This window comes from Monocercomonoides exilis (genome assembly GCF_001643675.1).
Source record: "Monocercomonoides exilis strain PA203 chromosome Unknown scaffold42-869251, whole genome shotgun sequence".
In the NCBI taxonomy this organism is placed as follows: domain Eukaryota; phylum Preaxostyla; order Oxymonadida; family Polymastigidae; genus Monocercomonoides; species Monocercomonoides exilis.
Genome location: NW_027150587.1, coordinates 535116 through 559978, shown reverse-complemented (window position 1 = coordinate 559978; position 24863 = coordinate 535116). Strand labels below are relative to the sequence as shown.

At 33.0% G+C, this 24863-nt stretch overlaps 8 protein-coding genes across 8 annotated transcripts; 1 reads left to right on the top strand and 7 right to left on the bottom strand.

Moving 5' to 3' along the window:
- Window positions 1-740: 740 nt before the first annotated feature.
- On the bottom strand, window positions 741-1304 carry MONOS_8417 (uncharacterized protein; the record flags this gene model as incomplete). Its single annotated transcript, XM_067878826.1, has 1 exon — window positions 741-1304. The coding sequence occupies one exon, from the start codon at window positions 1302-1304 to the stop codon at window positions 741-743; it is 564 nt and encodes a 187-aa protein (XP_067722369.1).
- Window positions 1305-1367: 63 nt separating this feature from the next.
- Window positions 1368-2243, bottom strand: MONOS_8418 (uncharacterized protein; the record flags this gene model as incomplete). Its single annotated transcript, XM_067878827.1, has 2 exons — window positions 1368-1838; window positions 2229-2243. The coding sequence occupies 2 exons, from the start codon at window positions 2241-2243 to the stop codon at window positions 1368-1370; spliced, it is 486 nt and encodes a 161-aa protein (XP_067722368.1).
- Window positions 2244-4411: 2168 nt separating this feature from the next.
- On the bottom strand, window positions 4412-6172 carry MONOS_8419 (uncharacterized protein). Its single transcript, XM_067878828.1, has 4 exons — window positions 6038-6172; window positions 5894-5984; window positions 5330-5820; window positions 4412-5273 (listed from the first exon to the last, which is right to left on the bottom strand). The coding sequence occupies exons 2-4, from the start codon at window positions 5961-5963 to the stop codon at window positions 4536-4538; spliced, it is 1299 nt and encodes a 432-aa protein (XP_067722367.1). The 5' UTR covers window positions 5964-5984; window positions 6038-6172; the 3' UTR covers window positions 4412-4535.
- A 2592-nt stretch (window positions 6173-8764) lies between these two features.
- Window positions 8765-12203, bottom strand: MONOS_16190 (uncharacterized protein; the record flags this gene model as incomplete). Its single annotated transcript, XM_067869105.1, has 1 exon — window positions 8765-12203. One exon carries the CDS (start codon window positions 12201-12203, stop codon window positions 9033-9035), a length of 3171 nt encoding a protein of 1056 aa, XP_067722366.1. The 3' UTR covers window positions 8765-9032.
- A 654-nt stretch (window positions 12204-12857) lies between these two features.
- On the bottom strand, window positions 12858-13166 carry MONOS_16189 (uncharacterized protein; the record flags this gene model as incomplete). Its single annotated transcript, XM_067869103.1, has 1 exon — window positions 12858-13166. One exon carries the CDS (start codon window positions 13164-13166, stop codon window positions 12858-12860), a length of 309 nt encoding a protein of 102 aa, XP_067722365.1.
- A 662-nt stretch (window positions 13167-13828) lies between these two features.
- MONOS_16188 (uncharacterized protein) lies at window positions 13829-14851 on the bottom strand (the record flags this gene model as incomplete). The annotated part of the gene is made up of 1 exon (XM_067869102.1): window positions 13829-14851. The coding sequence occupies one exon, from the start codon at window positions 14849-14851 to the stop codon at window positions 13829-13831; it is 1023 nt and encodes a 340-aa protein (XP_067722364.1).
- Window positions 14852-18034: 3183 nt separating this feature from the next.
- MONOS_7727 (uncharacterized protein) lies at window positions 18035-20377 on the bottom strand. Its single transcript, XM_067878074.1, has 4 exons — window positions 20303-20377; window positions 20138-20181; window positions 19583-20076; window positions 18035-19498 (listed from the first exon to the last, which is right to left on the bottom strand). Exons 2-4 carry the CDS (start codon window positions 20154-20156, stop codon window positions 18728-18730), a joined length of 1284 nt encoding a protein of 427 aa, XP_067722363.1. The 5' UTR covers window positions 20157-20181; window positions 20303-20377; the 3' UTR covers window positions 18035-18727.
- A 3599-nt stretch (window positions 20378-23976) lies between these two features.
- Window positions 23977-24843, top strand: MONOS_7726 (uncharacterized protein; the record flags this gene model as incomplete). The annotated part of the gene is made up of 2 exons (XM_067878073.1): window positions 23977-24012; window positions 24073-24843. The coding sequence occupies 2 exons, from the start codon at window positions 23977-23979 to the stop codon at window positions 24841-24843; spliced, it is 807 nt and encodes a 268-aa protein (XP_067722362.1).
- Window positions 24844-24863: the final 20 nt, after the last annotated feature.

Genomic DNA, 24863 nt, shown 5'->3' with positions numbered 1-24863 from the left:
GAAGCGACTCTTTCACCAAAGCTGATGAGCTTTCTGAGCATTTTCATCCACAACAAATTCATCTTTTTCTTTCGCCCTACGTGACTTGGAAAAGCTGACATCTTCTATTTTTCTTCACCTTCCTTATCTTTCTCAACAGTCTCACTTCAATAAATGATGTTCATTGCCAGAATCGACACATCAATCACATAATCATGAAATTCTTTATTTTCTTCTCCTTGCCTTTGAAAATTTTGCAATTGAAGTCAACTTCTTCAATCGTCAACGTCTTCTTCTCTGCCAAAATCCTCATCATACATGAAGTTCACTTGAATTGTTGACATCATTGGACAAACACAATCATCCTTTTTCTGAGGGAAAAGCTGTTCAACCACACAAAGGCAGTCGATGATTTGTGGACTTCCTTCTTCATCTGTTTGTATCTCTCTCCCTTTCACCAATTTTGTGATAAAGATTATTTATTTCTTCTGAAATCAACTCATCGAATGATATATTTATATCAATCGACATCACTCAAGCTATCATCAACATCTTTAAAAAAGGATTAAATTCATTTCACAATTCTCAATTGCTCCACCTTCATAACCCTTATCTTCTTCTTCTTCTTCTTCTTCTTCTTCTTCTTATTCTTCTATTCTCTTTAGCGTCTTCTTCATCCCATCCAAAATTTCTTTCATTTCCTTCTTCTCCTCTTCTGTTTCTTCTTTTTTTTCCTCTTTCTTTTCCTCTTCCTCTTCTTATCACTCCATACAAATCAAACAATATTCTCCCTCTGCTTCTTCAACGGTTATGTATTGTTCCTCGTTTATTGCAAAACCATTTGTCTTCATTTGCACCTTTTCCACATCTTTCCACACTCCACCTGCGCTTCCATCTGAAGTAATGCCCAAAGACCCATCTGCTATTTCTTCTTCTGCTCTCCTGTTTTCCTGTTGAATGCCAGTGGATGGAGAAGTGCTGCACACTTCTGGTTCAACTGAATGCAACTTGTCTACACCCACCTCAGCGTCAACCTTCACAAACCTCAGCCCACTCAGCCCAAGCTCCTCCACAACCGGCTGAACCATTGCTTCTTTCAGATTCCCCTGGTTCTCTTTGATTCTCTCAACAAACTCTCTGTGCGCTGTCAGAAACCCGCCTTTCTCCTCGTTCCTATCACCTCCTTCTCTCGCTTCATCTTCTTTTCCCTCTTTTTCTCCCTTTTCTTCTCCCTCTTTGCCTCCCCCTTTTCCTGCCTCTGCTTCTTCCCGTTCCTCCAACACAGCCAGCGCAATCGCTGCTGGAGACAGAACCGCATCCTCCATCCTCAATCTCACAGCCTCCAGCACCTTCTCCACAATCTACCAAACTTCGCACACTGCAACCCCTCACTCCATCACTTTCTCTTCCAACTTCACCACTTCACGTCTCGACTGCAGCGATCGCCATATCTGCAGCGACGGGTCAAACAGATCTAAGATCGGTTGGAACGCAGTCACATCTGCTTCCGCAAAGGTTCGCTTTCTCCACGACTTCGTGCACACCGACGCTACAAGTGAATGAAGCGGCTCCACCAGCGAAACCGAAAGCATCGCTGAAAGCGCCACATCATATCCCCGCAGCAGCTGCAGAGACAGCAGCATGTGCCGTGCATACTCACCAGCCGCCTCAAGCACCACAATACGCATCCACCTCTCGACGCCGCCCATCATTGATGAAGACGTGTATGACTCCTCTTCCGCTGACGCATCAGAAGAGTCAATCGCAGGTGATGTTGGCAATGAATACAACTCATCCCTTGATGTTTTCTTCTCTAGCTTTCTCAAAGATAGGGAAAATGGAGCTGTTCGGAGCGCGGACTATGTTGAAGAAGCTGAAAATGGATAAATAAAAGAAATGGAAGAGAAAGAATTGAAGAAGAAACAGATGATGATGGTATTAATGATATTTGAATTGAATGAGATGATTGAAGGAAGAAATTAACGAAAATGAGTAATAATTATTGAAAACAGATAGCTTTGTTGAAGATCTCTCTTTCAGGCTTTTGCATTTTCATTCTGTGCCTTTTTCCACTGGGCAATTGCCTCAAAATCCCTTTCTCTTTCAACTCTATCCTCTTTATCTTTCCAACAAAAAGTGAGAGAACATGTGTCAAATTGTCTTTTCTTTTTCTCTCTTTCCACATTTCTAGCCTTCAATTTCCTTTTTTCACAAGAATCTTCTTTCCTCGAAATTTTTCATCATCAAACCCTAATCCCAGTCATCTTTGAATTATCTTGAATTTCATCTGTCAGTCTTTATTTTTCCTTCCCTGCTTTTCTTTTTCTTCTTCAAAAATATCTTATCCCTGGCTCTTTCAACAGCCTAAAAAAAAAAAAAAAAAAAAAAAAAAAAAAAAAAAAAAAAAAAAAAAAAAAAAACTATATAATATAAATAATATGTTGGTTATGATCAAAAAACAAAGGCTTTTCTTTTTTGCTTTCACAAGCTAATCCTTGAGGCTTCTTCGCAATATCTTTTTCATTTCTTTTTATTAAGCAAAAATTAAATCGTTTGTATGAAGACTTTTTGTTTTGCTCCATCATCATCGATTCTTGCATATCATTTTTATTTTTTTGAGATAAAAACAAATTTTGAACAAATTTTTGAATTTTTTGAATGCCTTTTGAAGAATTGCTTTGTGAGCTTGAACATTGCTCAACAGATGAGCAAAGAGAGAAAATTGAAGAAATGAATGAACTAATGGAAGAGATGGGCAAAGAAGAATTCAAGTCTGTTTTCACAAAAGAGTGGTTCAATGAAATGGACAAAATGATTGAAGAAAAGATATTATCATGGGAAAATGCAATTTTGTTGTTGAAACATGTTGGATATTGCCAAATGCTGAATTACTTTTGTGATTTTGCATTTAATTATTCTTTTTTGAGCGATCGATTTCAGGAAATGATCATTGAAGAAAAGATGATGATAGAAAAAAAGGAAGGAAAAGCTTCTGGTTGATCTCTGCGAATGCTATTTGTTGTTGAACAGATGGCCTTCATCTGAAATGTCTTCAATAATTGTACCATTTCTTCTGAAAGTTGACTTGAAGAAAGAAGAAAGTGAGGAATCACAAAAAGAAGTGGAAATGGCTTTACTGGCTTTGGGCAATTTTTGGAGTATCGTATGGGCATTGCTATTTCCTTTTTAGTGTTATTTGTTATTTTTTTAATTCTTATTAGAATATGCTAAAAGAACTGTATATCAATGAGATCAAGGAGATCATCGAATATCATCAGGAGCATCACAATCTCACTCAACTTTCCAATCAATCAGCTTGGGAGTTTTTGATAGACCGATTTTTCTTCGATCATAGTCTTGAACATGTTATTGTGAATGAACTGCATTTCTGTAGGGAGGCAGCAAAAGAACTGGAAGAACTCTCGAAATGTGTTGATGGGAAGAGAAAAGAAGGATGGAAAGGAGGAAAAGAAACGAAAGAAGAACTTCTTTTAATGAAATGGATAAAAACATTGTGGCTTTATTTTCGCCATTGCAAATTGTGGAATGAAGACTTTGCTGAGCTTATAGGCAGCGTTGCTCATGTGTGTCGAGCAGCAAGAGAAAATAACAAAGAAATTAGCAATCAATGCATTCATCCCTTGAGAAATGCAGCAGAAAATAGAGTTGTGAAAGTTGAAGAATTGTTCAAAGGAGGAGCAATTGATGCTGTTTTGGAGGAATTTCAGCAACAAACATTGAATGAAGGCAGGACAAATGAATGCTTTCACTTCTTTATGAATGTTTCAAGGAAATTGAAACAAAAGAATAAAGATGAAAGGGAAGAAGAGGAAAGAAAGTCAATGAAAAAGAAGGTTTTTGAAAAGATGGAAGAAGAAGGATACGAAGATATCTTCAATAGCTTTCATAAAAAATTGTTTTTTTTAAATATTGGTTATCAACTTTCGTTGAGTATTTTTGATTATTTTGTTTATGTTTGAGAAAATGATTTGTTATTTATTTTGCAACTCAAATGTGTTTTAATATTTTTTCATCATTTCGCAAAATGGAATACTATCTTTTGAAGAACTTTATGTGGCTTTTTTTAACAGAGAATTCTGCAAAAGGGAATGAAACAACCGTTAATAATTTTCAAAAGAATTGGCTTTTGTTTGAAAAATATGTCAAAGGGATAAAATATTAGTGCAATATGAATTAGGAATTTTAGTTAATTCATTCTTCTTTTTATCAGAAACATTTTTTTCAAGATGAAAAGACAAATTTCATTTTCATCCTGAAAAAACAATAAATCGTGAAAAAAAAAAATAACCTTTAAATTTATCATTTAAAAATGGATTAATGAACTTCCAATTTTATTGTTAATTTTTTCACTTTTTGAGATATTTGTCAATTAAATGACAAGAAACGAACAAACAATAATGTGTGTATACGGAGAAAATAATATTCGGTTGTTTTCAGTTATTTATGAAATGTTGAAGAAAGAAAAAAAATTTTTTTGTGTTGCAAAATACAAAGCTTTTCGTTTCCTCAAGCCTTTAAAAGAAGGTGTGAAATATTCAAACATGAAAGAATCCGTCATCTTTAGCATATAAGAATTTCAACGATTTTTGAAAGTTAATAATGTTATCTTCAACTCCCTTTTCTTCCATTTTTTCAAGCATTTTCCTTTTCAACTCTTTTCTTTTCGCTTCTTTTATTTCATCATCTTCCTTTCCTTTGAAACGCAATGAAAGCCTATAAAAAAATTTCAAGCTTTCAAATGCCAAACCTTTATTCAACGTTGGTCGATGTAACTCCTCCAAAATTACATCAATGGCACCACTTTTCAGCAAGTCATCAACTTCCACGGTCAAATTATTTGCTGATTCATAAAATAAAATCACGCATTTCTTGCCTATTTCATCGTGATTATCTCTTGATGCTCGAAACACATTAACAAGGCAGCTAAAAAGTCCAACATTTTCTTCATTCTCCAAATGAAATCTGTAAAAGAAATGATGAATAAAGCCGATCCACCTCGAAATAATATCCATTGTTTTCCTTTCTGTTTTCCCCGTCCTTTCTTCTTTTCTCTTCCAATCCACACACTTTGACAGTTCTTCCAGTTCTTTTGCTGCTTCTCTTGCGAAATGCAGTTCATTTACAACAACATCTTCCAGATTTTTGTAGTTATTAGATTTGCATATCAAATATGACCAAGCTAATTGATAGGCAAGTCGGGTGAGGTTGTGATGCTCCTGATGATATTCGATGATCGTTTTGATCTCATTCAGATGCAATTTTTGTTCAACTGCCTTATAAAAATCAGAAAAATATGCATTAATATCAAAATCGAAAAAGGTTCTCAAACCTCATATCCAGCATTGCTCAAAGCCAGCAGCGCCATTTCCACTTCTTTTTGCGTTTCCTCATCTTCCTCTTTCTTAAATGCAACTTTTATAAGGCAAGGAACACAGATGTGATGTAGATCCACAGACATCCGGTTACCAAGCAAAAGATAACATTCAACGAGGTCGATAAAAAGCTTTTCGTCATTTCCTTCTTTTTTCTGTTCTTCATCAACAATCATCTCCTCAAATCTTCCGCTTAATGAAGAAAAGAAAAAGTCCTCAACGTATATGCTTTTCAAAATGTTGCAATATCCCATGTGTTTCAACAGCAAGATTGCATTTTCCATCGTCAGTTTCTCTTCTTCAATCATTTGATAGATTTTGTTGAACAGTTCTGTTGTGTAAACATGTTCAATTTCCTCTTTATTCATTTCATCAATCAATCTGTTCATTTCTTCAATTTTCATTTTTTGTTCTGTAACGCTGCAATTTTTCAATTCCTCAAGTAATTCTAAAGAAAAAAATTTTATTCCAATGATAAAAGCCATTGTGCTTTCAAAAAAAGTCTGTTAAAATGAACAAACTTGAAAACTTTTCATTTGGGGCCATCTCTCGATTTCCGTCTTCGGTTTTACCATCAATGAATTCTTCCATTCTGTTTATTTAAAGTGCAATCTATTAGCAAAGAATATCCCTTATAATAAAGTAAAATCAAATAAATATCAAACATCGATGATGATCCACAAATTGAGAAGGTTACTGTATCTATCCCAATTGTTTTACCTTTTAAATAAAGATTTGGAAACGATTTCTATGAAAGCAGCCTGATATGGCTGAGTGAGGCAAGAAAAACCAGTTTTTTGTTTTTTGTTGATCAAACCAACAGAAATTCATCAAAAACAAATGGAGAATTGTTATTCGATTCATGATGCTCCATGAAATTGATTTCTTCCCCTTTTGGAACAGAATTAATTTATGATATGGAAATGAAAATCGATGGAAGAAAATAACTGCAATCAAGCAAAAGGATTGTGAAGAAGAGTTTCATGACTTTTTTGAGTTATTGATTCTTTTGTCAAAAACCAAAGAACAGCTAATGTTTTCATTCCTGAAGGGTCTCGTTTGTTGTTTTATTTTACAGTTTCTGATTTCATTGAAAAGGATTGAAGTGATTGCTGAAGACAAAAGAAGTGTAAAATGCCAAAATAGAAATGGACAATACAAGCAAAAAATAATTTACAATTCTTTACAAAAAAGCCAATCGAATGACGAAGGAACAAGGTTGGACGGTTCAATTGCAAAAGCATCATGGGCCATCAAAAAATGGATTATTTGAAGCAACACGATTAAAATTGGTTTCGCACTGGCCAAGCTGCCTGGCTTTGCGGTTGATAAGAGTTCAACAATGCGTTTTGCTCATCCTTTTCAATTTGAATGATTGAGCATTATTGGTTGCAAAATACATTTGCTTCGGATGAAAAGAGATTGGAAAAGGAATTTTTCAAAGACGACTCTGTTGCAAAGGAGCAATGAAAAAAATACATAAATAATAATTATTATTATTCAGAGACCAAAAGCTTTGATATTATCGATATGAAAGGAATTGGCCGACATTTCAGCTTCTGCTCCATCAGAACGAAGATGAATGGCAAAAACATTTGTTTTCTCAAGGAAGATGCTCTTGTGGAAATGAGGAGTTCATCAGGCTATTCAGAGACTCTCCCCCTTTGCTTCAGCAATATAAGTGTGATGAAAATGTGTTAAAGAATGAAAGGACCTCTTTTCGAATGTCTCAACAATCCATCATTTTTATATCAACATCGTTTTCAGATGAAAAATTCACAGCTTTTCTGCATTTGAGCTGCTTTGTGATGAACACCTTGCAGGCATCGAAAACAACATTCAAAAATTCTTCTTCTTCTTCTTCTTCTTCTTCTTCTTCTTCTTCTTCTTCTTCTTCTTCTTCTAATTGAACTGTCTTTTAATTCTTCAAATAGAAGCTGAAGAGAAGAGGAAAGAAATATGTCATTTTGATAAGCTGAAGAAAAAATCTGAGGAATTTCATTCGAAAAATAGGAAAATAAGCTTTGCGTTCTCTTTTGATGAACAGAGAAAGAAAGAAATTGGAGAAGAAGAAGAAGAAAGAGAAAGAAATGAGGATAAAAAGAAAGAATAACGCAAAGACGAAGGAAGAAAGAATCAAAAGAATTACACAAAAGAACAGTGGAAATGCTATTTTGGATGAGACAAACAACAGATTTCATTCAGAAGGAGAAGGGGAGGTGCATCTAAAGGATCCAAAGAAATGGAAGAAAGAATGAGAGAAAGGGTTTTTTTATTGGGAGAATCAGGAGGAAGCGGGGAATATATTTGATTATTTCTAAATTAAATATCATAAAATAAGCGCTTTTCACAAGAAAAAGAAAAATCTAACTCTTTTTGTTTTAATTCTGTTCCATTTTTTTTTCAATTGGAGAAAATAAAATAAAAATATATACTTTAATGAAATTTCAAGATTTACAGTCTTTTATTATTTAAAAGAAACTCCAAAACGAAAGAATGACAATAAAATACAAACAGTTTTTAATATTATTGAACTAAGGCAATGAAAAACAACACGATAAACATCTCTATTTTCCAATTATCTTCAAGAAAGTTGCTTCACAACTTATTCAACAATCAAAGAAAACTTTTCTTTAATTGAATAAATAGTAATAGTGGTGAAAAATAACCTTTGTTATTTTCTTTTTTAAAAATTCAATGAATTTCAAAAAGAAAAGAAAAGACCAAAAAACATAAAACAAAAAGAAATAGACGAATTACACAGAAGGATAATTAAGAAAGTCATTCAATGGATTTTTTTTAAAAAAAAGTGCAATTTCAAACAAATTAATTGAGAAAATAATTCTCAACTTTCATTAAAAAATGGAAGCATAAAGGTGCTAATTAGTTTTAAAAAGCACGAAGAGAGAAGAAAAAGAATAAGAAAAAGAATAAGAAAAAGAAGAAAAAGAAATTAAAACTCAAAAAAATTATTCGTTTCAATACAAGCATAATGAAGAGATTCCTCAAAGAAAATCAGTTGATATTTCAATGAGAAAAATCATTTAGAAAAAAAATGGAAGAAAAGAAGAAGAAAAAGAAAAAGAAAAAGAAGAAGTTGATGTTTTCTTTTGAAAATAAGAAAATAATCAAAAAGGAGAAGCATCACGTATTCTCAGAAAGAAAATGTTTAAATAAAATTATGAAATAAAATTAAGATAAGATAAGATAAGATAAGATAAGAAAGATAGTGTGATAAGATAATAATAACAATAATCTATTTTTTGTGTGTGTGTTTATTCTTGTTTTTGTTCTTCAGATGAAATTTCTTCTGATTTATGCCTTTTTTCAATATAAATTCAATTCTTCTAACATTTTTCTTTTCTTTTCTTCTCTTCTTCCCTTCTTTTTATGGAATCTTTCAATTTCTATCAATTTCTTTATTAATTTCCAGAAAAATCATCTTTTCTTCAAATCTTTCTCTATTTTTCTTTCTTTCTTTCTTTCTTTCTTTCTTTCTTTCTTTCTTTCTTTCTTTCTTTCTTTCTTTCTTTCTTTCTTTCTTTCTTCTTCTCTCTTCTCTCTTTGTCTTTCTCTCTTTCTCTCTTTCTCCTTCTTTCTTTCTTTCTTATTCCATCTCATTCAATTTGTTTTTGTTCAAAAATTTTGCCATTTTGCTCTTCATTTTTCTTCTTCCTCCTCATTTCCTTCATTCTTCTTTGATTTCTTCTTCTTTTTCTTTTTCTTCTTCTTTTTTTCCTGCTTTTCTTCTTCTTCTTCTTCATTTTCTTCCTTCTCTTCTTCTTCTTTTTCACTTTCCAATTCATCATTCTCTTTTAAATGTGTTGATTTTTTCGCTTTCTTTCTTTTTTTCCCTTTCTTCTTCTCTTTCTCTCTTTCTTCTTCTTCTTCATATTCATTTTCATTGATTTCTTCATCTTTCATTCTTGTTTCTTCATTTTGTTTGTTTGATTGCAATGAAAATGTGTTTGCTTCTGTCACAAATTCTTTCAAATTCGCATTCATTTTGTTTGCTTGTAATTCTTCTTCATTCAACACAGAAGAAGAAGAAGACAAAATCTGATTCACAGCTTCTTCAATGAATTCACTGCTTATTCCTTCTTTTCTTTCATCTTTCTGTAAATGTCTGTTAGATTTGTTATTTTCGTGTGTTGTATTGTTCAAATGTTGAATGAAAGATGCATTTTCGTTTGAATTCGAATTATCTTCTTTCACTCGATTCTTTGCTATTTTGTTTTCCCCTTCTTCTCTTTCTCTTTCTCTTTCTCTTTCTTCTTCTCCTCCTTCTTTTCCTTCATATCCATCTTCTTCCTCCTCCACAAGTATCTGCTGCTTCTTTGAGAATGTCTTCTTCTTCCTCTTCTTCGTCGTCGTCACAATCAAAATGACACAAACAACTGCCACAACTGCCACAACTCCAACAACAATCACAATAATCCACCAAGCAAATGGCTTCTTTTCTTCTCCATTTCCTTCTCTTCCTTCTGATTCCTTCTCTTCTTTTGACTCATCTTCCTTCGGCTTATCTTTTTGCTCTTTCAAATACTTTTCATACGCATCTTCTGGCTCTGATTCTTCATCTTTTGCTCCCGCAATCCACCCAGCTGTTGAATTGCCATAATCATTCGCAAACTCAAATGCATCTTCTCTTTTGCAGAACTCATCAAAATCTGGCGCAATGATGAACAGAGAAGATGATTGCGAGCCAGCTGTGTTTGAGCTGTCTATCTCCAGATTGTTTGCTGCGGGAAGCTGAATGTTCGATGCTGCCTTTGGCATCTCAATGAATATTGCCCCAACTTTCCCATTCGGTGCTGAACAAGATTTGAATGAGCATTTGTCGTTTCTTCCAATCGCAACTGTTGATTCTTCCGAAACCAAAGAAATCTCCAAGCCAGCCACGTCTCCATTCTCTGAGTTCACCTCCTTCATGCTCAGCCCTTCAATGCTTACTGTTGTAGGTGTGCTTTCTCCATCTTCAATTGTAATCGCTGCTCCATTTTGGACATTCACATTGCTCACTTCTACTCCATTCAACGAAATTTCATTGACCCCTTCAAAATAAAATGGCGAAATCGAAAACGAAACACAAATTGAATCATCTGCACATGAAACATTGTTCAATGTAACTTTCCCACTTACAACCTTCACAAGATTGCCTGCAACAGAACCGTCTCCATCAACACAGGTGCCAATTCCTCCACCTGTTGATGATTGTGCTCCAATTCTGACAAATCGGCAATTGCTGATGGAAAGCGACGTTGACAATTCATTTCCAAAAATTAAAGAATCCCATTTTTTCCCAGAAGTGGGAAAGTTAAATGCCAAAGACTTGAATTCAACCTCTTTTTCACATGTAAATAAAGCAGATGATGCGCTAACATCACAATCGATAGCAACTTCTGCGTTTCCCTTTCCGTCACTGTTAACTCCTTCAATAATTATTCCGTTGCCAACATCAAATGTGATAGCTTCAGCTGGAAGAGGATCTTCTGTTTTGACAGTTTCGATGATGCATTTCACACTCTTTTCTAAAAAGTTGTATGCATCCTTTAAACTGTAGGCTGCTAATTCAACACTGATTCCATTTCCTTTTCCTCCATTCTTTACGAAGGCCTTTGTCATGTTTTCTGGCTTTGAAAGAGGGGGATCATAATACGTGGACACAAAATCACATTCATATATCATATTGTTGTCGGTCCCAACAATATTCCACAAATTATCTCTTCTGTTATAATTAGCTGCAAAACTTTTCTTCATTTCTGCTGCGAGGTCTTCAAATAATGAGTCATTCGCCATTATCAATAATAGTCCAGTGCTTCTTTTTGACTTACCTGCTCCGAATGTGCATTTGTCAAATATCAGATTCCTCCCATCTTCGGGCCATTTAATCTGACTTACTGATGTAATAGCAGTCATTCGTAGACATAATACCCCAGAGCCATATTGATAATCAGTATGGCATGACGAAAATGTTGTGACACCTCCATCTCCAACAGTAAATGTACTATCTTTGTTATAAGTTTTAAATACAAATACCATGCTTGCGCTTTTTATCTCCGAAAATGTGCTCCCTTTCAATGTAAGATCAGTTTTGATGTCTGTGCTGTAACTATAGACATCAACAACGGCTTCTGCAAAAATCTTTTCGTTTGGACGAACTATATCAATTTTCTTCAAATTCAAATTGGACAATATCACCGTTTCGCAATCACTTGCAAAAAACACTTCTCTCATCGTTGAAAATGTATTTTCTTCATCTGCGCATTCAACTGATTCCATCGTCAACGATCCACCATTTGCATCAACAAGTCTATAATCAACCACGCTTCCCCCTGCTGGCCGAATAAATCTACAGTTGCTTATTGTCAAGCTTGTACGTTGTGCGTTTATCAAAGATAATGGTCCAAATTTTTCAACTCCTTTTTTATCCAATGTTGTTGGAATGTGAAATGCCAACCATTTGAATTCCGCATCGCAATAGCAATTAAATAGAACTAAACCTTCATGCACTTCACAGTCTATTTCCACTTCGGCGTTCCCACTTCCATCACTTTTCCATCCTTCAAGTGTAATTTTTGTCTTTTTGTTAGCTGTCAAGACTTCCGCAGGAAATGGATTTTCATCTTCAACAAATTTTATGTTGCAAACAGCTTCATTGCTCAGAAGAATGTATGCCAATAACAAAGATTGCCTTTCCTGGCCAATATCCAATCCATTGTTGCTATTGTTCCCGCTTTGCTTGACAAATACTGTTGTAATTGGCTGTGATGGATCGTCTAGCGAGTAAATCGATATTACAATTTGGAAAAGAATTAATCCCCAAAACATTCTTAAAAAAAACACTTTTTTCAAATTTTAATTTTGATCAATATTTGTATAAAATGAAAATTGATAACATATTCTTAAAAAAATCTTGAAACGAAAGTTAATGGAAAAAATTTGATTGTTCAATGAAAAATAAGAACTTTTTATAAATCCGAAAATGACTGATTATAAAGAAAAGAAAACTGAAAAAAATCTTTTTTATTGAAAAAAAAATCTAACAAAAAAGTTAACAAGAACATGTAACATCTCTTCATCTTGTTGGATTCTTCATTGTTCAAGCAAGAAGAATGCCCATATTTCGTATCAGTCTTCGACAAATTCAAATCTTTTTCTCTCTCATTCTTTTTCTCTTTTTAAATTTTCTATTCATTGCTCTTTCGTCTCTTCTTTCGTCTCTTCTTTGTCTTCTTCCCTTTCTTCCCTTTCTTTTATTTTTCCTTATTCATTCGAAACTTCTTCTTCCTCCTCCTCCACTTTATCTTTTTCTCCTCACAGTCAAACCTTGATTATGCTCCTTCTGTAACCTGTCCATCAACTATCACCTCTTCCACTTTTTTTATTTTCCTCCACATCTCAATTTCTTCTTCTCTTCTCACTCTTTCAGAACGGCAAACGCATAGCTTCATCCGATAGAACTGCATCCTCCATCCTCAGCTCTTACACCTCGAAACTCTTCTCTCCAATCCCCCCTGCTTCACACGCCACAGCTCTCACTCCATCATTTCGTTTTTCAGCTTCTCCATCACATTCCTCTGGTGCAGCGATTGCGACACAAGCTTCACAATCGAAAAACGGCAGCTGCAATGGGTCAAGTTGATCGTTGGCTGATGGGAGCGAATTCACATCCGAAGCTGCAGAAAAAATCTGCTTACCAACTAATTTCACCACTGATGCTGCAAGCGATGAAGAGGTGAACACAGCGGAACCGAAAGAATAGACTAATGCACAACATTGAATAGGGAACATATTTTATCTTGAACTCAAAAAATAATCTCAACCCTATTTTTGATACTTGTTTTTCCTTTTTAGATTTGTGAAAAGGTTAAAAGCAAAAACAAAAGAAAGAGACTTCTTGATATGGGACAAAATATTTCACTTCAGGCATTTTCAGGCATAGGTCTAAATTGTACCAGTAGCGAATTTGACGTTTTTTAATTATATTTCACTGTATTATTAATAAACGTAATTAATTAACTCTATATTATCGAGAAAATCTATGAAATTTAACTTTGAAAAACAATAATAAAAATTAATGATCGGACCCATTAAATATTTATATATTTTTCCTTTTTTGTTTTATGTACTTATTCGCTCTATATTTTGAATATAAAATTTTGCAATTGTCTTGTTTTTCTGTTTTTGCATGACTTCTAATCAAAAAGAATGGACTGGTTTATGTTTTGTTTTCTTTTTTTTTATATAAACATTCTGCGCATTTTGAAAAGAATGCATAGAATAAAAAATTTTTAATAAAAACCGTTTGAAAAACATTGCAATTTAATTGAGAAAAATTCATCTGCAAACCTTCATTGTTCTCCATCTTGCGATGTGGATGTTCCAGTGCAAAATATTCTTGAATCAGTTTCCAACTCAACCTTGATCCCTCCACCACTGCCATTCACACACCTTCAATCGTCAATAGTCACATACTGAACAGTAAATATCTTTCCAGCCTTCACACTCTTTGCCACAACCACCCCATCTCCTTCAGTCAACTTCACATTTGTCACCTTCACATTCGCCAGCTCGCTATCTCCTGATGCTGTGGCTGTCAGATACAGTGCAGATGACGATAATGAAGAAGAAGATTGATTCGGCTCAGAGAACAATGATTTTGAGACATTCATATTTATGATCTCCACATCAACCATCGACAGCTGCGACAGCGCCACCACAAACACTGACGACAATATCACATAGTCTCCTGTTTTACTCGTGGTGATCACAACATCCTCCAATGAGAGTGACCCACCCCCATCAGACACCACAACCACGCTCGGCGAAGGATTTATATTTGAGTTACAATCGACTTTCAAATGATTCATTCCAAGATGACCTGCTGACACACTGAACAGCGCACCTGATAATGAAAGGGCTCCTGTTTCGATCGAACTCTTTGTCCTCCCTTTCCCAATGACTGAAATCTTCTTTGTTCCAATCTCAATCGTTGCTGTCTCGCTTGTGTGATAACCGCCCATCAGTGTGACTGATGAGCTCAGCTCTTCCAAGCCCGTCTCCACTGCATGCCCCACCGTCTGGCATGGAGCCGACTCGCCCATTCCACACAGCCCACTCGAGTCGCTTCCATTTACCCCCACAAACAGAACCTTTGTCCATTCGTTCAGCCACTCCTTCTTGTCCGTGAGCTGATATGCCCAGTCACTTGTCCAATATCTGTAGCACACTCTCTGGTCATCTGCGTTTGTTGTGTAGCATTCATCGAACGGATTGTTTGAAGACTTAAAAACATTATATCGATTATAATACATCACATCACGCCCATATGGAGTGGCTGCAGAGCATTTGCATTCATGAAAGAATAAAAAATAGCAATAAACGCTGTAGCTTGGAGTTGTTTGTTGAAAGGTGTAAAAGTACGGTCCTCGGCCATGTGATACTGTTGAACATGAAATGAACTGTATTCTCCTCATTTTCAATGTGACTGGAATATATGAGCAATTCAATCCTCCACCAAAATTTCTTGCTAGTGAGAAAGAAGTAAATGAGCATTCAAACACACAAGCACTCTCCCCTTTCCCACTTTCTGCTCCGATACATCCAGAACTTGAAACCTGAAAAGAATTAAGATAAGGCCCTCCTCCTATTCTATCTGCTTTGTATTTTAAAAATTCTCAACCACTGATCCTGACACACTCCTGAAACGGATAAGCCATAATCTCTCCTCCTTCATCTTTTTGAGCAGTGCATGCATTGAATGAGTTATTTTCGATCTTGATAGAATTGATTGAAACACACAAAATTCCTCCCCCAGCATAATATGCAGTGCAGTTGTTGAACGAACAAAATTTCACTGAAAGTGTTCCCGAACCCAGGCTTTGCATGTAAATCGCTCCTCCATTTGTTATTCCATCTGAAACTGAATAATTTGTAAAATTTGTTTTTGATCCATTCCTCTAATGCCAAAATAAAGAATTCAATTCAACGGATGTTTCGCTTCAGACAAAAATTCTATATCATAAAGCAAGAATCATATTTCGAATAGATTTTGATTACGAAAAATATTACACATATCAATTTAAATAAATAATAGATATACAAAGAATTATATGTTTGACAATCATTATCTTTGCTGATAACAACTAAATTTCTCCATTACACCCCAAAAACAAAAAAGGAAAAATATATAAATATTTAATGGGTCCGATCATTAATTTTTATTATTGTTTTTCAAAGTTAAATTTCATAGATTTTCTCGATAATATAGAGTTAATTAATTACGTTTATTAATAATACAGTGAAATATAATTAAAAAACGTCAAATTCGCTACTGGTACAATTTAGACCTATGCCCATTTTCATTGAAAAATTATGCACTTTTCATTGACTTTTTTGTGATTAAAAAATTGAAATAAATGGGTTTATGATTAGAAATATATGTGAGTTCACAAAACATTTTGTAATTTTATCAATGATGTTTGTTTGCAGCAATGAAAATCCAATTTATTTTGAAATCTGATAAAGTTTAATAATGTTAAAAGTGAAACTATTTTTTCATGCTTTGTACACAAAAAGCTTGAAAGTTCATATTTTCCCCCTTATTTTTATTTTTTCAGAATTCTGTTGAAAAAAATTTTGAAATTTTAATTTTCAAAAAAATATTCAATTTTTTTTTTTTTTTTTTATTGTAGGACATAGATTAAAGACTTGCTGGCAGTGAAGCGAATATTTCATACACAACGTTTTTATCCTCAACATCTTAATACAACATTCCTATATTATTATAATAACTTGTTTTTATTTTTTTAATTTAATTTTTTGCTTTTTTTTCTCATTTCACTGTTTCAACAAAAACACGTTTTTCGGAATAAATATGAATGTGCATTATTTTTAAGGATAAATGAAATTAAAACTGGGAGTTTCTTATTATATATATTTTTGTTTAATTTTGAAATGAAAAAGAATTGAATAAGAATTTAATACGAAATAGTAGAAAATATGAAAATTTTGATATGATAAATGTTTGCCATTGATAAATGTTTCGTTGTTTTTTCTTTAATATAAAATTTCATTACAGATTTGTTTTTATTTTACTTCAAAGAATAAAAAAACAAAAGTTCATTTAATTCGAAAATCATGTTTTTTTGAAAAATGTGTGAACTGAGAAAAAATGAAAAAAAAAAAACAAGTTGAAAAAGTTTAAAACAAGTTCAACTTGTAAAAAAAAAGAAATAATGTATTATGATATGAAAGCTTCAAACTTCTAGTGAAAAATATTCGCTGGAAAAGTGGTAAGTCAATGATCAAAACATAAAATTATTATAATCCTCGATCTTTTTGCAAAACATGAAATATTGACAAAAAAATACAGAATTAGGAAATTAAAACATTTCAAACATTTCTGGTTATTTTTTATTTGCTAATTGCTTGCATAAAGCAGAGCGCATGGCAAAAAAGAAAAAGGTCGTGATATAGAAAAAAGGTCAAGATAAAATTATAGCCCTATTTTTAATCAATTTAACAACAGATATAAATCTTCCAATTGTCCTTTATATGCACTAACGATGTAAAATTGTTGCTTTCTTGCATCATTCAGCTTGCTTTACTTCAGATAGATCATTTTGAGGATGCAAAAAGATAGGAGCAAACTGAATGGAACGAATACTGACGACAATGATTTATTTTGCTTTTTTTTCTTTTTAACAATATATCTGAAATGAATTTGAAAATTTTCGGTAATCAGCTTTTTGTCTTTGTAAATAAATTTCATTTTCTTTGAAAGTTTATTTTATTAAAGTTATTGATAAAAAGGTTCATGAAAGTTTAAAACGCTTGACTTCTCAGACTTGTGAGAATGCACTCAAATGGGACAAAATTTTTGCAATTATAAAAAAATAGAGGTTTGTTGCAAACTTATACTGCAATTATATCATTGCAAAATTTTCATTACAATTCTAAAAAATACAAAAAAATTTAAAATTGAGAGTTGTATATGAAAGTGTAGAGTGGAACAAAATTCATAAAACATAAAACTTTGTCTCATAGGTGAGTATTTTTATTGGCACCAGTTTTTTTATTGGCACCAAAAATTATTTTCATTATCTTCATTTCATCAAAGCTCATAAATCTGTTTCATAACTTAAGAACAATAAACAAATAAAAATTGAGCTGTACGTCAAATATTTTTTTAAAAAACTTTCTCAGAAAAACGATCTAATAATTTTTAACTTTTATATTTCGATCAATGTTTTGCTCGTATTTTCTTGACTGATTGCTGTTGCGAGTTTTTATCACGGAATACACAAAAACAATTGTATTTTCCGTATTTGTTACTTATTCGTTATATTTTGAACTATTTATTTAAGTGTATTTTTGCATTTCACCACTTTTGTTTAAACATGCAAAATCAAGTGAATGTGTTTGTTTTGTTATAAATGGTCAAAAGATATCGACAGAATAATCTTTTTTGTATATTATGCATGTTTTGAAAATAAACTTTTATTTAAAATTAAAAAGAAATCAAAGGATCATGCTTTTGAAAGAATTGAATTTATCAAAGTATTGACAAATTGGAAGTTATCCAATATCAATAATTTGTTGTTAAAAAACTTATTAAATATAATACACTTCATGAAAATCGATAAAACAAACATATTCACTTGATTTTGCATGTTTAAACAAAAGTGGTGAAATGCAAAAATACACTTAAATAAATAGTTCAAAATATAACGAATAAGTAACAAATACGGAAAATACAATTGTTTTTGTGTATTCCGTGATAAAAACTCGCAACAGCAATCAGTCAAGAAAATACGAGCAAAACATTGATCGAAATATAAAAGTTAAAAATTATTAGATCGTTTTTCTGAGAAAGTTTTTTAAAAAAATATTTGACGTACAGCTCAATTTTTATTTGTTTATTGTTCTTAAGTTATGAAACAGATTTATGAGCTTTGATGAAATGAAGATAATGAAAATAATTTTTGGTGCCAATAAAAAAACTGGTGCCAATAAAAATACTCACCTATATATTATTATGGGAAAACCAGATAAATTCAATTAATTCATCTTGGATGAGGATATCAAGTTAATTCATTTCAGAAATGTTTCTTTTGAATTTTTACAATTTTTTTTTGACTTAAAAAATATTTTAAAAATATTCAAAAAAGAATAAATTTTGCAATAAATTTAGAAATACCAATTTCTCATATATGCGAAAAACTGTGGGACAACACAGACATGCGTGAATACGAAACGTTTATATGACAAAAAGGTTTAGAATTGAGAAATAAATAAAAAAAAGAAAGAAAGAAACTTTTGAGTTACAAAATATTAAACATTTTTTTTCACTAAACATTTACAAAATAATCCGAAATATCCAACGATAACGCTTCGTCATAAAAATTCACTTCATTAAGAATATCCAATATTTCATTGAAACAAAAAATGTCATCTTCGTATCCTTTTTCTTCCATCTTTTCAAGCACTTTCCTTTTCGTTGCCTTTCTTTTCGCTTCTTCCTTTTCATCTTTCTTCTTTCCTTTCAATTGCCATGAAATAGAATTTATAATTTCCAAGTTATAACACATCATTTTGTAACCTAATGTTGGTTGCTGCATCTCCTCCAAAGCAACATCAACAACTCCCCCATTTAACAAGTCTTCAATTTCGATTGATAAATTACCCTTTGCAACCAAAAATATGTACATGCACTCATTGCTAATTTTTCTGAAATTGTCCTTTGCTGCTCGAAACATCTGAACAATGCTGTTGAAAAGACCAACAAATTCTTCATTCTGCAATTGACAATGGCGTAAATATATCTTCATTGTCATGAACCATCTTATCAAAAGAAGCTCTTCATTCGTTTCTTTTCCTCTTTCATCTTTTTTTTCTCTCATCCAAATCACATTCTTTGTCAGCTCTTCCAATTCTCTCACTGCCTCTCTCACTAAATGCAGTTCATTCACACCAACTTCTTCCAAACTTTTTTCAAAGAACATCCTGTCTGTGAAAAAGGCCCAAACCGATTGATAGGCAAGATGAGTGAGGTTGTGATGTTCCTGGTGATATTGGATAACCTCTTTGATCTCACTCAGATACAATTCTTTTGGAACATTCTAATAAAAAAAAAATAATAATAGAATAAATATCAAAATATGAAATAAAGAAAATTTAATAAATAAACAGCAAATTAATCATACCGTCCACATATAGATATTACTCAAAGCCAGCAAAGCCATTTCCACTTCCTTCTGAGCCTTCTCGCTTTCCTCTTTCTTCAATGCAGCTTTCAGGAGACAAGGCACGCAAATTGAAAGAAATTCCGAAGATGGAACTCTGCTGTAAAACAAAAGATAGCATTCACAAAGACCAACAAGAAGCTTTTCATTCTTTTCTTCTTTCTTCTCTTCTTCATTTATAATCATCTTCTCAATTCTTTCACTCAAAGAAATTTTTTCAAAGCCAAAATAATGTATTCTTTTCAACGTTTTCAAATATCCAATGCGCTTCAACAACAAAATTGCATTTTCCATCGAAAGTTTCTTTTCTTCAATCATTTTGCTCAATGCATCGAACAACTCTTCCGTGAAAACAGAAATGAATTCTTCTTTACCCATCTCTTCCATTAGTCCACTCATATCTTCAATTTTCTGTTTTTGTTCATCAACTGATTTATTCAACTGGGAAAACAATTCTTCAATAAAAAACAAAGAAAGAAAGAAAGAAAGAAATCCAATCAATAAGAATTCGCATACTACAGTTAATGCACACCATTGAATTTTTCAGTGAAGCTCATTTCCTTAGTTTTTTTGCAAAACGCATCATTCGGAATACATCAACATTTTCATCAATCCAAATGAAAAGAAAAAATAACAAATGTTAAATTTACAAAATAATCTGAAAAATGCCTTTCCTCATACCGTGCTTTTAATGAAAGTACTTTTGATAAGATATGAAAGAGAAAAAGAACGCTTTATCCTTGTTGGTTTGTTGTTATGGATATTTTGATCTGACGATAATCTTTGAAAATGAATGGAAATTTTGCAAGATGAGTGTTGGTTAGGAAAAATATATTGTGAAATAGGTTATATTATTTTGTATGGTTGCACGAGAGAGCGAAGGCTGAGAATTGATTTTGGAATTGAGAGAGATGATTTTTAAAAAAACATCTTGAAAGGAAATGCAGCAATTTGGTTGTTGAATGAAAATGTTTAAGTGTATGCGTTTTTTATCGTTCCTGTTTGTTGAGAAGATACTTTTATAAACCATCTTTTCAGAGTCCAAGAATCTGATAAATTTTAAAAATGGCCAATTCCTTTGTCTTTCTGAGGAGAGCATCAGAAGAGGGCTGGATGTCGAGATACAAGCAGAAGATGGGAATTGCATATTTTTTTTGTATTCAATTGGAACAGGGGAAGAAAAGAAATTCGATTTCAAAGCATTTGGATGAAAGCGAAAAGGAATGAAAGCAATTGAACAGCACTTGTAAAGAAAAAATGAAAAGATATTTTTTTTTCGGAAAAAAAAGTGGATGATAACATCGAAAGCAGGATATTTGGGGGGGAAAGTATGATGGAGAAAGGAGCACCGAGAAATACGGGAAAAGGAGAATGGTAGCATCAGAGATCAACAATCCTCTGCATTTGCGATTGGATTGTGAGGTGTGTTCTTTTCAAAAATTTTTAAAACCAATGCAAAGCAAATTTTTGTTTTATTTTCCATCATTTTTTCTAACAGATAACAGCATTCTTTATGTGAACGTAATTCTCAGAGACAATCTATTTCAAGCAACATTTTTGCAGCTTATGTGATTTCTTCTCCTTCTCCCAAGATCTCTTCATTGGACATATTTTTTTGTAATTTGGCTGAAGGAAAGAACATCTTCTTCGTCTTTGAGAAATTGTTGTTTGAATTGCCATCAAATTTTTATGTTGCAACATTAAATAAATCTGCCTTCTCTTGCTGCTATTGACTGTTATGAAATTCAAATCTGTTCATTTTGTTTGCATTTTCTTTAGATGAGCCTTGTTCGCCTTTGTCTCCCAGCTCGCCCAAAGAGCATGGTCGAACTCATTTCATTTCATTTCTCTTTTGAATTCTTTTTCTTCATTTTCTTCTTTCGTTCTTTCTTTGTATCTACTGAATTAAGTATTTTGTTTGCGAAAACAATCATTGTATTGAACTCTGATCATTCAGCATTTGTTTCTTCTTTATATTCTTCTTGTTCTCCTCATTCATCTTCGCATTTAGTGCCTTTGTTTGTTCTTCTTCTTTAAATTTGTCATGAATCTTGTCACTTCCATAACTTGTCTGTTCTCTGCAAAGTTTCAAACAATCGCAAAAGTGGGAATTGATTTTGTGTGCAGTTTTTTTTCTGAAATTGTTCAAAGAAAATGAAAAGCGCAGAACCAATTGAAGAAGAAGAAGACGATGATGAATTAGAAGAAGAAGAAGAAGAGGAAGAAGAGGAATAATAGGAAGAGGAAAAGGATGAGGATGAGGAAGAGAAGGAGAAAGAGGAGGAGGAAGAAGGTGAAGAGGGTGATGATTTGATAATTGAAGCAAACGAAGTGGAGCAACTGAAGAAGAAAGAAATATTCATCTTTCTGTGTTTGAGGAATATGACCCTTCAGCCTGTGTGATTGAAAAGCATCAAATGTCAACCAGGTTGCTGAATGTGAGGATGACCACTGACGAAAATGAATCGAATGAGTTGGCTTTGCTTCAACAACGAGGAGGAAGATGAATGGAAAAAGTTGGCATTCATTCATCAATTCTCATGATGCAGATGACAATGCATCTGAAATGCATTCTCTGACGCTCAAGGCACAAAATTCAAAGGACCATGCACAAACATAGAATCTGAGCGAAACAACAGCTTTGTTGAAAAACAAATAAAGAAAACAAAAACATACAAATTCCCTTTCATTGGCTGTGATTAAAAAAAAGAAAGCCTCGAAAAATTATCGTCTTGCTTTCTCAAGATGGCTGTCCCTTCGGAGAATGAAATCCAAAAGCGTTTGGTCTGAATGTTGTTCGACTGCCAACAAATATTCGATAATTGGATGTCTCGTAGTTGGCGTTTCTCCACTCTTTTGAAGCAAAAGCGGAATCAGAAACAGAATTTCGCAGCCTTCCATGTCTGCCTGGCACAGTCCGAGAAGCAGGAAAGTCTTATAAATAAAACTGATATTTTGTTTCTCTCCTTTTTTCCATTGAATTCTTGCTTGTTTTTGTGATGAATATCCTTCCCTCGATATTACAAGCCACTTTCCTTGCCCAAAAAGCTTCTCCTTTACCTTATGTTCCAAAATGCTATATAATATTGTGCAGATTTTGTCCTTCACAGAATTCCATCCATAAATCATCATTCAATAAAACATCAGTTGAATTTGTTTTCACCTCTTTCACCAAATAAAAATCATGTATCTTCCGTAACTTCATTTATTTCCCAATGTCTATATAATAATCAGCTCTGTTCTCATCGCATTGCTCTCCAAAGCGTGGATTGGCCATTTCAACAATAACTCATATTCCTGCACTTTGGAGAGGATATAGATGGAAATATCTTCACAATCAACAGAACAATAAAAATTGCATACATTTAGTCTTTTTGTGTTATTGATGAAATTGTTGTATTCCCCTTGGCCTTCCAATTTCCAATAATCATCAGATAGAATTCCAAAAATATTGCATCTCCACCATTTCTTGTTATCTCCACAGGAAATAATATTCCTAGTTCCACAGGTAATGTTCATTTACGGCATTCTCATTCTGTGAATGGAATATTTTTGTTCTTTCAAATCTGATGATCAATGAATCCATTACAAAAAACGAGAAATAGAAAAAGCATTGTTTATCTTCATAATCCTTTGCCAGAATGTCAACCAAAGAAAAAACAGTATAAACTCATATTTATCTCTGGTCTTTTTGAGTTTTTTGTTTTTCATAAACTTCTTTTATCCACACACACGCTCTTTCAATATGAATGATTTAAATCGCTTTGTTTTCTGAATGCAATAAATTTTCAAAAATTCAGGAGATAGACAACACAAAAAAGTTCAATGGTTTATATTCACTGTTTCATTGAATTCTTTTTGATTGGATTTCTTTCTTTGTTTTTTATTGAAGAATTGTTTAATGAGCTGGAAGGCTGCACAGAAATTGAACAGAAAAAAATAATTGATGATATGAATGAAATTATTGATGGGATGAATGATGGAGAATTTAAATCCGTTTTCACGGTTGAGCTGTTCAACAGAATCGATCAAATGATTGAAGAAAAGAAACTTTCGATGGAGAATGCAATTTTGTTGTTGTTTTATGTCGGTTATTTCAAAGCATCGAAAGATGTGTGGAGAAATTGCTTTCGCTTTTCTGGATTGAGCGGAAGATTTTGTGAGATGATAATTGAAGAAGAGAAGAAAAAAGAAAATGAGAACGAAAAGCTGCTAGCTGATCTTAGCGAATGCTATTTATTCTTGCACAAAAAAGGTTGTGCTATCAGTGATGACCGGTAAAAATATGTGTTTCTTGCCTTCTGAAAGTAGCTTTGAGCAAAGAGGAAAACGAGGAAGCTCAAAAAGAAGTGGAAATGGTTCTTCTTGCCTTGGGCAATGCTGGATATCAGGTTTGAGAACATTTTTCCCATTTTGATATTTTTTAACTTTTTTTCTTGTTTTTTTGTTAGAAAGTGCCAAAAGAACTGTATCTGAATGAGATCAAAGAAATCATCAAATATCATCAGGAGCATCGCAATTTGACTAGTCCAGCATATCAGTCTGCTTGGAAGTTTTTGATGTATCGGGTGATATATGATAATGCTTTGGAAAGAATTATTGTCAATGAACTTCATTTTGCAAGAGAGGCAGCAAGAGAACTGGAAGTGCTGAGAGAATGTGTTGATTGGAAGAGAAAAGAAGAGGAAATTGAAGAAGAAGAAAGGAAAGATATTATGATGATTGAAAGATGGCTGGACGATATTTTCTGTTTCCTTTTGTGCTATAAGTCTCATGATGAAGAGTTTGTTGGTTTATTTGGTTGCATAATCAGAATATGCAGAGAAGCAAGAGATGCACACAAAGAAATTGTCTTAAGGTGTTGCATTTATTTTGAGGGTTTGGTGAATGACCAATCAATTTTTACTGTTGTTTATGATTTACTGAAAGGAGGAGCAGTTGATTTCTTTTTGGAAGAAATTAAGAACTCTTCGTTCAAAAACTACATGGCATATCATTTCTTGAATTTCTTTTCAAAACTTAGGAAGATATTGGGAAAAAATGGAATGGAAGGGAATGATTGTGAAGAATGGATGAAGTTGAAAAGAATGATGTTCGACAAGATGGAAGAGGAAGGATATGAAGATATCGCTGCAAGCTTTTATAAAAGATTGAGTGATCTTGACGATGAATTTGGTTATGATTTATCGTTGAACATTTCAGACTATTTTGTAAATGTTTGAGGAAATGAAATGAATTTGAA

Excerpts from the sequence above, each read along its gene's own strand:
- MONOS_8419 (XM_067878828.1), bottom strand. The coding sequence starts at position 5,963 with ATGGAAGAATTCATTGATGGTAAAACCGAAGACGGAAATCGAGAGATG. Across the intron at positions 5,821-5,893 it reads CCCAAATGAAAAGTTTTCAA|AATTACTTGAGGAATTGAAA; the intron begins GTTTGTTCATTT and ends TTTTTTCTTTAG. Across the intron at positions 5,274-5,329 it reads TGAGCAATGCTGGATATGAG|GCAGTTGAACAAAAATTGCA; the intron begins GTTTGAGAACCT and ends GATTTTTATAAG.
- MONOS_7727 (XM_067878074.1), bottom strand. Across the intron at positions 19,499-19,582 it reads GTAATATCTATATGTGGACG|AATGTTCCAAAAGAATTGTA; the intron begins GTATGATTAATT and ends TTTTTTTATTAG.